This window comes from Chrysemys picta, chromosome 3 (genome assembly GCF_011386835.1).
Source record: "Chrysemys picta bellii isolate R12L10 chromosome 3, ASM1138683v2, whole genome shotgun sequence".
In the NCBI taxonomy this organism is placed as follows: Eukaryota; Metazoa; Chordata; order Testudines; family Emydidae; genus Chrysemys; species Chrysemys picta.
Window position 1 is genome coordinate 29,129,206 of NC_088793.1, and position 13,085 is coordinate 29,142,290.

The window sequence follows — 13,085 nt, forward strand, 5'->3', positions numbered from 1 at the left end:
GAACCCACCTCCAGGGATACTGCTTGTGAATCACCTAACATGAAATTGACATGAGCAAGCATTCGAAGAATTAAAAATGGTTACCTATCTTTCGTAACAGTTGTTCTTTGAGATGTGTTGCTCATGTCCATTCCATGATCCACACTCCTTCCCCACTGTCAGAATCATCAGCAAGCAGGAACTGAGAGGCTGCAGGGCCGGCGGCGGCTCATATACCAGCACATGAGCCCGAGGCTCCAAGGGGCGCCAGAGCCAGCTCTACGGATACCACTAAGGGAAAAATCTCTGGCAGCCATGCACATGGGCGCACACACACCTAACATGGAATGGACACGAGCAACACATCTCGAAGAACAACAGTTATGAAAGATAGGTAACTGGCTTTTGTGTGCTCTAGGTTCACAGATGATCAGAAAATATATCATCATCTCTGCTTCCTTCAGACCTGTCAGTCTGCACTTTCTCTCATCTCTCCCCAAGTGGTCACTGACAGCAGTGCTCAGAGTTCCTCTCAAAGCATCTCTGGAAAGGCTGCAGGCATTTCCTGCTTTATTCTGGTCTGTCTTCTTTTCCTTACAACCATTGGGACTTCATTTCTCTGCCTCTTTTCATACTCAAAAACCAGTTAATCCTGCAATCCAGCTTTGTATCACATTTGTTCCTGAAATGTTACTTCTAGAAAATCTAAGCTACGCTGGTAATTCCACAGGCAGTGAGTATCTGCTTCACTCCTTTTGGACGGAGCTGTTAATAGTTCCTTTCAAATGGTGAAATTAGTAAAAACAAATTTTTGACTGGGTCAAAAAGGAAAACTGATCACTCAAATCTAGCAAACACTCCTTGTCGCGCAGTTTGCCTATTCTGGAACTCCCGAACATTTGGTTCAGGCTGCCTACGTGTAGCTCCTGTCTCTTGTATACTGTGTCACATTCAGATCTCCCAGTTACAGTTCACTATTCAGCAACTTTTTCTTTGCAATTACTTAGCGCTCTCCAGCAGGATTTTGTCACTGTGTTTTATTTTATTTCTTGTTCAGTTTTACCCCCACTCCTTTATTACAGGGACAATACTGTGTTACCAAATCTCAGGATTTTATCACAAACTGTGATATGTGGTGTTTTTCTCTAAGCCCCAGCTGTTGGAGTCATCTGAATACATGAAAATCACAGTTTTCATTTTAAAAGCAGCATCTTTCTAGCCCTTCTAATTCAGTAGGAAACCTTGAAAATGTGACCCGAGTATGCCCTAAAGACTCCGAAACCAGTAGACAAATAAAAGAAACTCACCACTTATTTATTTTTTTAAATATCATGATTAAGCCAATTTCATGTTTTGTGAGGACCTGACTCATGTTTGTACACTTGTGTTTGGAAAGATTACAATGGCAGTTTTTTGTTCCTCATTTTCTTAAACAGGCAAATTAAATGTTTCCTTTCTCTTTACATCCTTATGTGACATGTTAAATAATTATTTAGTAGATGTGATCCTATATGACATGTTAAATATTTATTTAGTAGATTTGACTGTACATGCATATTGCTGCTACCGGCTGCATTGCAAAACAAAACATTATTTTTTTTAATTTATCCAGGCATCTTGCTCTCTGGAGAAAATTTTAAGAAGCTTCATGAGTTTTTTTGCAGGGTTGGCTATATAATAGGAGTTATTTTTGGTGATATTTTGGCACTTCTTTCAGTCAAGGCATTCAGTCTTTTTTTAATCCATACCAAAGTGAACAAAACTTTTTGGAATTTGCAAAAAGATATGGTTTGAGCGATCAGAAGATTAGATCACATTTTATTTTTTAACAAAGTAGGTCATCCATCCCCAATTACAATCCATCACTTGAAAATCAAACACCTGGGAAGGTATATCTGATTAACACCGTCATCATAGAAAAAACTGATGATGCTGTGCAAAGAAGTGTCACATCCAGGGCCCAAGCAATGAAATGTTAACCTCTTTTACGTTAAAAAAAAAGAGAGAGAGACACACACACACATATTTTTTCCTATTTGAATTTGAAACTGATTATACTTATACATCATGCAGCAGAGAGAAGATGAAAAGTCAAATGATAAATTCTGTTTCATAATGTCAAATTCTTGCTAACTGAACAATGCCTTTGTGATCCTCCAACTCCGAACAGGCTTTTAATACAAAACTGGACAAAGTATTTGAGAATATGCTAGAGAGAACAATGGGTCTATATGTCCTTATAGGTCTATTACATCTGTAACCTAATGAGTTCTATAATATTGGGAAGAGTTTAGCACAGAACTAGATATGTATCTTAGCATAGCATGGGGAAATTTACAGTCCTAGTTCTGGTTTCTGTTCATTTCTTGTTTTAAATTCTTCCACACATTGAAGGGTGACTTTTTTTTCCCATTAGAAGAAGGAAACAAGATTGAGTTTTTCTTCATTTACTAAGGAGACCACACCTATAAAGATTAAAAAAACATTAGGGACAGAGAGAATCATAAGCAGGAGACGGATCAGGCAGCAGAAGCTGGTTGTTGCTGATCCCTCGATTCGAGGAGGATCTCTACCACAGATTTACATATGGGTCCTGAGATGACCCAGGAGTCCAATCCTGGAACCACAGCATAAGCTATTAATTTAGCCAGTGACAATGATGGAGCTGCAGCATTCTTTCTCTGTCTCTCTTGTGGGTTATGCAGCAGCTGCACCGCACATTCTGGCATCGTGGTTTTCTATATTAACTACTATGCCTAGGTTTGACCCAGGAGGTTGGAAGAAGAGGAAACGAGGGACTGTTGCAAGGCTTGCAGCAGTGAGTGCTCATAGACTATGACTGATTAAAATACTTTAATTAAGTTGTCAAGAAAGAATAAAGAATAATGGCTTTTAGTCATTTCTCACTCAAATGTAACTACTACTAGTATCTCTCTATCGATTACACAGATCAGGATAGAACAGCCTCTTCACCTGAAGCCAGTATTGCTCATCTTTCACTAGACATTGTGAGTAGGTAAGGGGAAGCATAGGTTAATGGACATTGACAGTTGTCCTCCCTGATTTCTGCCCGATTCTTTTGATATGAGCTGTTTGGTTCTTTCAGTAGTAACTGGAGCTGTACAATATTCACTGCTTATGGTCCATGATTGTATTTTTTACCAATTGCCACTCAGTAGCAACATTAACAATGCAAGGTTTCCGAGGCACCTCACAGTTGCTGTTTTAAACAGCATGTATGTCAGTAGGTGCCCGATGAGTTACGTGATTTATAATTAATCCAATTCCAGTGGTTATGAGTCAATCATACAGTGGTTTTCCATTTTAGATTGAATTAATTTTGAAACCTTCCTTTGTAGTTGGAAGGTAGGTTCAAAGACATATAAACCCTTTTTCCTGCTTTCCACTGCTGATATGAGGAGGTCATATTTTTCTCCATCACAGGTAAGTCTGCCTCTTGACTGTGGTAAATATACCTGTTGGCAAATGTTGATTCTTCAAGATCAAGGCTGAGATATTGCTCTGTGCCTTGAAGAGGTGTAGCACAGAACTTATAGTCTAGGGGGAGAGGGGCCTTTGGTGGTTTTAAGCCACCTTTGTGCCCCCTGGCGGCCTGTCTAAGTTATGACAGCCTGTCGCCAGCTGCATGTGAGTTGCAGCACTGCCCAGAATCTCTGTAGTACTACGTGCTACTGCTCTGTCCCCAACACACTCTTCCCACCCCCCAGCACGCCTTCTAAGGCTGGGCCAGTAAGGGGTTCTTCGGAAGACAACATTACAGCTGCCTTCCCCAGTTCCTAGATCAAAGGAATCCTCCCCCCATGCAGAACTGGTTTTAGAGCCCCTTTACACTCCTCCATTCCTTTCTCCCAACATAAAGGGGCCAGAGGAGGGTGAGGATCTCACACCAAAGGAGATCTATGGGGGAGACTCTTATCATCACTTTTATGGGTCCAGTGTGTGCTAGATACTTTACAGGCACAGTTATTTCCTTCAAAGAGTTTACAATCTAAATGTAATTTTTGCTCCTCAGAAGTGCTGAGTGCTGGCAGTTCCCATTGACCTCAGTGTGGTACTTAACATCTCCGAAACTTAGGCCATTTATCTAGGTGCCTAAAAATAGATAGATTAGAGCTTGACGTCTTTGGCATAATCTGACTGAGACATTGACCTGATTGTCATAAATTGTGATATTTCGCTATTCCTGTTATCAAAAATCACAGTTACACGACATTAACACTCTAAAGTGAATGTGAGCTTTTTAGTAACCTCCTCCTTAATTGCATTGTCATTCATTAGTACTTCATGTCAGTAGCTGCAATTTTAAAAAGTCAGCATTTTTCAACACTTCCCACACAGTGGTATCTTTATCCATATTTTTGCCTTAGACTGAGAACAGGTAATAGCTCTGGTAGATATAACTCATGGCACATGTTGACTTTGGAACAATAACCATGGTGCATAATTCTGTGCAGAAAAAAAGGATAATTGGAGGCCAATTTTAAATGTGTAACAGGTGTATCTGATTGTGAAGTGCTTTCAGATCTACCAGTGAAAACCAATATATGAGAGCTAGATGGTGGGTATTAATTAATAGCCAGTTGCATATGTACATGGTTCACCTCTTTATCCAATTTACATGTACAATTAATTGGGTTTGCAACCACAAAGGGTGCATCTTTGTTTTTAACTATGTATTTGTTCCTCTTGTGTTTAAATATTTGGATCTTGGTGTTGATTTTTGTCAGTGATTTTGAGGTGAAGGTTTTTCATTGAGAAACCAGGAGCTGGATTCTCTGATCACCTGAGAGGGACTAAGAGGTCAGAATCTTGCTGAAGATACCAAGTTAAGAATCCCACTTCCAATGAAAGAAAATTTTCAGCTGCTATAAAGCCAGAAGTACCCACTCCTGTGCCAAGCATTCTTCATGTTGGGTTTGGGAGAGAGAGCTCCCTTATGCTAATTCACAGCTGCAACATGGTGCCTTAGGGACCATAACAGTTGTAATATAGAGTAGTCCAAAGGCTGCTCTAAGTTCCATGGGGCAGTTTTAGAATCAGAGGTCCCTAGTTGGCCCCAGAACTTTTCACTTTTTCATACTATTATACCATGCTTTTATTCGCAATTTTTTAAAATACAGTTTTCTAAATTTTGTTTTCTTGTTTGTTTGTTTGTTTGTTTTTTAGCGCATACACGAGTAATAATCCATGGGTGAAACTAGGGACAGTCATGCTATCAAGATGCCCAACTGGGCAAAAAGAGAATATGGGAAATGAAATTTTGAAGATCTGTCGTTCTTTGTATGAGACTAAGCACGTGCTGCCCGTAGAGGTGAGTTGTAACTTCAAGTACCTTGCAGATATACCTGCACCTTGTACAGTGGATGCAGTATCACTATTAAAGCTCCTAGCTTTACTGGCCACACTTGAGTACTATTTAGCAAAAACTATTCAAGATAAGCACCAGTAACTTTCCACTTACTAAACATATAAAGTTGTCTGTAAGGAAGTGCTGAAATATTTGGGCTTTAATTAGCTTTTATTTTACAAGCAGTTCTTCTTTACAAGTACTCTAGTATTCCCTCTTCCTAAATTAATTATGTGTACTCTCTTCCATACAAGCATCTCTTATGTCCCAAAGTGCCACAGCATCCCATACTCATACGTCATAGCCTAACCATATCAGATTTAAAAAATCATTAAAAATCTTTGCACGTCTCTGGAATTATTCCCAGGCATCTTCTTTTATTATCCTGATTCATCCTTTACAGTGAGATTCACATATCCACAGTCTTTGTTCCTGAAAATAGCCAACACGAAGATTATGGGCAATGTAATGGAAACTGATCAAATGATTCTTTTCACTTTAATACAAAACCAAGAAATCTCTTGTAGAAATTGAAGGGCAATACATTTTAAAACAAATGGGACACTTGTATTTTTGCCGCTTAAAGCCCACTTCTGGGACTTGCTGCCAAAAGAAGTCAGTAAGGCAGAGTGCCAGATATATTTTGTGGAGAGAGCCAAATTTAATTTTTAATTACAGTGCATGGGATAGACCTACAAAGGGCCCGATGCTTTCTCCTCACTCGTCATGAGAAATATTTTACACCACAAGTAGTTCTGATCAAAACCAGTGGGACTACTTCTACAGGAAGGTTCTAGGCAAACTGATTAAGGGTGGCCAAACCAAAGTTAAGGTCTGAGGGTGGAATTTTCTAAAATATCTAAGTGACTTACGAACACAAATGTAACTGAAAATCAGTGTTCTACCACAGCAGATCTCCTCCTGATAGGAGGGTTACACCAAGGTCAAACATGGAGCATCTCTTTTTAATTAATAAAGTTACTGTTGAATTCAGCATCAGTAAGGCCTGGTCTGTGCACAGTTTTTATACTGGTATGACTGTTTCAGTTAGAGGTGCAATTTTTTACCAATATAATTTTACCAGTACAACCCTTAGTATGAGCATGTTATATCTTGTATAAAGGTGCCTTTATATTAGTGTAGGTTATTCTCCTCATATGGAAATAAAGTGCCTTTACACTGATATAATACACTAGGAAGCTGTACTGCTATAACTGAACCAGCATAGTTAAAAACAGTATAACTTTTGTGCATAGCAGCTAAAGCAGTGCAACTTTTGTGTAGACAAACCTTTACTGAGGAAAAAGTAATGTCGGGTAATTTAAGAATCATTGCTAAAACTATTTGATCAAAACTTGCATTTTGCAGAATCTGTCATTGGAGCCTATTAAATACTTTGAGTGGGGAGAGAAGCATAGATCAGCTGCTTTTTTAAAAAAAAGACTGGATAACTTTCTGACTTTGTGGTTCTGAAGTCTAAAGGCAATAATTGAAAAGGCGTTTAAACTTTATGATACGGGATGTTCACTGATGGCCAGGATGTTCACTGAGGTCAGGAAGAAATCTTTCTCTAAAGACACCATCATTACAGGAGGAACCAACTAGGGGCCATGCTCCTCTTGACCTGCTGCTCACAAACAGGGAAGAATTGGTAGGGGAAGTAGAAGTGGGTGGCCACCTGGGCAGCAGTGACCATGAGATGGTTGAGTTCAGGATCCTGAAAAAAGGAAGAAAGGAGAGCAGCAGAATACAGACCCTGGATTTCAGAAAAGCAGACTTTGACTCCCTCAGGGAACTGATGGGCAGGATCCCCTGGGAGGCTTATATGAGGGGGAAAGGAGTCCAGGAGACCTGGCTGTATTTTAAAGAAGCCTTATTGAGGGTGCAGGAACAAACTATCCTAAGGTGCAGAAAGAATAGCAAATATGGCCGGTATCCAGCTTGGCTTAACAGAGAAATCTTTGGTGAGCTTAAACACAAAAAGGAAGCTTTCAAGAAATGGAAACTTGGACAGATGACTAGGGAGGAGTATAAAATCATTGCTCAAGCATGCGGAGGTGTACTCAGGAAGGCCAAAGCACAATTGGAGTTGAAGCTAGCAAGGGATGTGAAGGGTAACAAGAAGGGTTTCTACAAGTATGTTAGCAACAAGAAGTTGGTCAGGGAAATTTTGGGACCCTTACTGAGTGGGGGAGGCAACCTAATGACTGATGATGTGGAAAAAGCTGAAGTACTCCATGTTTTTTTTGCCTCGGTCTTCACAGACCAGGTCAGCTCCCAGACTGCTGCACTGGGCAGCACAGTATGGGGGACGAGGTGAGCAGCCATCAGTGGTGAAAGAATAGGTTAAGAAAAGCTGGACATGCACAATTCCATGGGGCCAGATCTAATGCATCCGAGGGTGCTGAGGGAGTTGGCTGATGTGATTGCAGAGCCATTGGCCATTATCTTTGAAAACTTGTGTCAATGGGGGGAAAGGGTCCTGGATGATTGGAAAAAGGCAAATATAGTGTCCATCTTTTAAAAAGGGAAGAAGGAGAATCCGGGGAACTTACCTCAGTCCCTGGAAAAATCATGGAGCAGGTCCTCAACGAATCCATTTTGAAGCACTTGGAGGAGAGGAAGGTAATCAGGAATAGTCAACATGGATTCATCAAGGGCAAGTCATGCCTGACCAACCTGATTGCCTTCTATGATGAGATAACTGGCTCTGTGGATATGGGGAAAGTGGTGGATGTGATATATTTTGAATTTAGCAAAGCTTTTGACATGGTCTCCCACGGTATTCTTGCCAGCAAGTTAAAAAAGTATGAATTGGATGAATGGACTATAACAGGGATCGGCAACCTACGGCACGCGAGCCGATTTTGAATGGCACGCGGCTGCCTGCCGCGGTTCCAACCCCCAGCCGCACTCAGCCCCCGCGCCCACCGCTCTCCCTTGCTGGGGCAGGAGGCAGAAGCTTCGTCCTGCAGCAGCCAAGTTCCTCCCCTCCCCCGCTTTTTCCCCCAGCCGTGGTGCAGCCTGCTTTCCTGCCCCTCCTCCTCTCCTTCCCTGCGCTGGCCCTTGCAAAGGGAGGGGGGAGGAGTGGCAGCGTGCTCGCTGCTCCGCAAAAGCCCCACGGCCCCGCTCTCCCGGCCGGAGCTCCAGCCAGCACACGGCAGCCCCGCGGCCCCTTGCTAAAGCCAGCCCTGTGTAAAGGAGGCAGAGGAGAGGTAGGGATGGGGCCTTGGGGAAGGGGGTGGAACAGGACATATCCCTTCCAGACCCCTGCCATGAGCCACTCAGGGCAGGGGGCTGGGAGCACCCCCACGAGCCGAGCACCCCAGCCCTCTGCCCTGAACCCCCCCACACCCCCAGCCCTCTGCCCTGCACCCCCCACACCCCTCCAGCCCTCTGCCCTGCACCCCCCACACCCCTCCAGCCCTCTGCCCTGACCTCTGAAGCCCCCCACACCCTCAGCCTTCTGCCCTGCACCCCCCACACCCCTCCAGCCCTCTGCCCTGACCTCTGAAGCCCCCCAAACCCCCAGCCTTCTGCCCTGCACCCCCCACACCCCTCCAGCCCTCTGCCCTGACCTCTGAAGCCCCCCAAACCCCCAGCCTTCTGCCCTGCACCTCCACACACCCCCAGCCCTCTGCCCTGACCTCTGAAGCCCCCCACACCCTCAGCCTTCTTCCCTGCACCTCCACACACCCCCAGCCCTTTGCCCTGACCTCTGAAGCCCCCCACACCCTCAGCCTTCTGCCCTGACCTCTGAAGCCCCCCACACCCTCAGCCTTCTGCCCTGCACGTCCACACACCCCCAGCCCTCTGCCCTGACCTCTGAAGCCCCCCCCCACACCCACCCTTCTGCAGAAGAGAAGAGTGAGGGGAGATTTGATAGCAGCCTTCAACTACTTGAAGTGGGGTTCCAAAGAGGATGGAGCTAGGCTGTTCTCAGTGGTGGCCAATGACAGAACAATGGTCCCAAGTTGCAGTGTGGGAGGTCTAGGTTGGATATTACGAAAAACTATTTCACTAGGAGGGTGGTGAAGCACTGGAAGGGGTTACCTAGGGAGTTGGTGGAATCTCCATCCTTAGAGGTTTTTAAAACCTGGCTTGAGAAAGCCTTGGCTGGGATGATTTAGTTGGGGTTCGTCCTGCTTTGAGCAGGAGGTTGGCCTAGATGACCTCCTGAGGTCTCTTCCAACCCTAATCTCCTATGATTCTATGATGGACACTTCTGAGTCTGATGCCTCCAGGTGTGAAGATCTTAAGACAGGGATGGACAAACTATGGCCCACGGGCCGGATCCGGCCCCTCAGGGCTTTGGATCCGGCCTGCGGGATTGCCGCTCCGGGAAGCGGACGGCACCACATCCCTGCGGCCCCTGGGGAAGGAGGGGCAGAGGGCTGCCCTTGCCTGTGGTTGCCTCCCCCGAAGCTCCCATTGGCTGGGAACAGGGAACCGCAGCCAATGGGAGCTGTGGGAGACAGTACCTGCTCAAGAGAACTGCGCCCAGAGCTGTCTGCTCCCCCACCATGGGCCGCAGGGACGTGGTGCCGGCCGCTTCCCGGAGCAGCACGGGGCCATACCCTGCACACCTCCTGCCACATCCTGCACACCTCCTGTACCCCAATCCCCTGCCCTGCGTCCCCTCCCGCACTCTGCACCCCTCCTCTGCCCCAACCCCTTTCCATGAGCCCCTTCCTGCACACCGCACCCCCTCCCACACCCCGCACTCCCTCCCGCACCCCAACCCCCTGCCCCAGCCGTACATTCATTGCCCTGCATGCAATTTCCCCACCCAGATGTGCCCCTCGGGCCAAAAGGTTTGCCCACCCCTATCTTAAGAGCTAGTGGACTTTCTTGCATGGCTCATGCTGAATGCAGAAGATCAGGGAGTGAGAATTCTATGTGAAATCACAGTAGCCAAATTTACAAAGTGATTTTCCCTTCCCTCTGCACCAGTGCATATACAGTACAGCATTGATCAAATTGGCCAAGTAGATTTTAAAAAGTGCTGCCTTTCACTGATGGCAACAACTAGTGCCAGAAGCGTATACTAAATTTAGAAGGCCTAGTAATGGCAATTTATAGTTTTTAATCAAATATGGCACTAGCATTACATTCAGAAATCCAGCTAAGGTTGTGTCTGTGTTTTCCTTTTGTTTTTCAACTATAAGTGTTTGCCCTGGGCTAAACCTCAGAATGCAAGGTCAGTAGTTCAAGAGCAATCTTCTTATACAAATTATCATAAAATGTGTGTGGATGTTCTTGAATTATGTTTAAAAAAACTCAAACATGTGTCTTTAAACATAAAATGTTCCAGGTTATGGAATGGCTGTATCTAATGTAGCATAAACTTCTTTAGAACCCACTTCAGCCAATCACGGAACCACGTACTTAACTTAAAGCATTTGAGTATTCCCATTGGGATATAAACATGGTCTTAACATTAAGCATTTGCTTTAGTACTTTGCTGAATTGGGACCTTAATTTTTAAGAAGGGTGTATTATTACTCCTGTCTAAAATACATAAATAGTATCATTTTAAAAATTAGTTTAATATGTATATTTGACTTACCAATATTAATACTCCCAATGATTAAGGTACTAAATATGGCTTTACATTAAAGACTAACTATAAGGAGTTATTGGGGCCTATATATAATTCTTATCAGCACTATGTGGTGTTCTTAGTAAAATTTTGCAAAGGATGCAAGTTGATGATAAACATTTTTGTAGAAGGTCTAAAATACCTGTTTGACCTGAAATTTATTTGTTGCAAAAATAGTAATGTTAAGATCTACATTAATTGCATTTGCAAATTCACATAATCTAATTACATTTTTCTGTAATATTTTAAATCACTTCAGTGAGAAAGCAAATTGTAATTCAGCAGTTCAGCAGTGTTTTAAAAACACCTTTTCATTTTCCTAGTCATTGGCTTTAGAAATGCTCACTGTACCTAATTATGTTTAGCAGTGTGCTTAAATCCTCTGCCTTTCCTTTTCTCCTCCCACCACCTTAAGGTACAAAAATGTGATTTTGGGGAGGATTCTTTTGAAAGCTTTTTTATAGTTATATGTTGTTCCCTATGGCACTGCTTCTTCTCTTATGGTTTTGATGGGTTTTCAGATATAAAATGTTACCAGCACTATAAACTTGCTGTTACATTCAGGTTGTGCATCCTACAACTCTCAAAATTTATTTTTCCTAACATAAAGATGTATCCATGGTGATAAATTGTGCTTTTCAGACACAAAGGGACTTGTAGAATCATAAATTGCTAAGTTTGCATTCTGTAATCTCCTTAGTATGTTGCTGTTTGGCAGAAATGAAGGCGAAAATCAAAATATCAAAGGCTTAATGGGTGTAATATTTTTAATTTGCCCCACCCTTTATAGTCTTCAATAAGGCTCTTCACCTGTTCCTGTAATGTTAGTTCTCAATGAAAGCATAGCCTGTCAACTGCAGACTTAGCCATTGCTTAATTTTATAAAATCTTATGACACACTTCTGTGTGTAAACTCTTTCCTGATTGGAGCTTTGCTAGTGATGTGCTAGTGTAGACAAGACAAAGACATTTTTACTACTGTGTCGTTTAGACTGGCTCTGAGCAATGGAAGTTTGAAAGATTTTTTTGTAACTACCATGAACTGTTACCAAGCACAATGTAATTTGTAGTTATGTTGCCTTCTGAGGTATGCATCACAATTAAATTAATATTTTGCTGTCGGAAATGCAGTTGAGGGGGTAACTGAAGAGTGGCAGCATTATCTGAAAATAAATTGATTGTGAAAAAAGATGTCAGTAGATACCCTACTTTAAGATCTCAATCCGTAACAGCAATCTCATGTATGTAATACACCAATTAATCATTTCCCATTTTTTTTTAAGTTAAAGGAGATATAACTACCCCAAGGGTGTGACTACATTTAGCATCACCTGTGGGCAGCAGATTAATCAAATTTGACTTTAAGTGGTAAAAATTAAACATTTGAGTTCCCTTTTCAGATTGTAAACTCTTTGGGGCAGGTGCAGTGTCTTTCAGTGTTTTTCTGAAGCATAGAGCTTGTCTTTGGATGTCTAAAATGATATTGTAATAATATCTATGTTATATAATACACAGGCTGACCAGATGGAGTACTATTGTTGTGTGATTTCCCTCATTGGTCTCACTAGAAACAAAGTTTTGTGGGGAGGAATCAGAGTAAACTATATCTTTGAACCTGATCACTCTGGACAAGTTAGGTTGTTATTCATAAAGGGAAAGTTATAATTTGATTTTTGAGGTAAAGTAATCCCTTTTTAAAATTGGTCAGTATTTAATTTATACACGATAGTAGATGAAATAAAATATTTCTACATGTATAAGATAAAGACTAATAAATGTTCACTTTGTTACTAACCACAGTAGACCTAAATAAGGGTTTGGAAGTAATCCTACTCAGTGTTTTATTTTTTTAAGCTTCACTTTCTGTTGCCAGCCTTTGTATGAGGACACACTGTACCAAAATTGTAATGCCAAATAGTTCATGCTGGATAATAAAACATGGAAACTCATGTTAAAATGGAGACACTAGTATACTGCATCAGAGCTCTGTAAAAGTCATTTGACAAGATTTTGGGGACAGCTTTATGATGCTGGACTCGCTGTTATATTCCTTCTTTATTTTATTCCACCTTTATGACTATATAACTGTGTTAAAGAAATGTCACAGATGTCTTACCTTAAGTCTTACAGTTTGCA

The 13,085-nt window shown here is 42.4% G+C and overlaps 1 protein-coding gene across 4 annotated transcripts in view; it reads left to right on the forward strand.

Annotated features, from left to right (window-relative positions):
* Positions 1-13,085, forward strand: part of NBAS (NBAS subunit of NRZ tethering complex) — a 383,144-nt gene that overhangs the window by 353,908 nt on the left and 16,151 nt on the right. For all 4 annotated transcript variants that reach the window (XR_010599418.1, XM_005293091.5, XM_005293092.5 and 1 more), the window contains one exon: positions 5,167-5,311. Coding sequence is in view for 3 of the 4 variants with exons in the window: in XM_005293091.5 (XP_005293148.2) it covers positions 5,167-5,311 (145 nt within the window). In the remaining variant the exon portion in view is untranslated. The remainder of the gene's footprint in view (positions 1-5,166; positions 5,312-13,085) is intronic.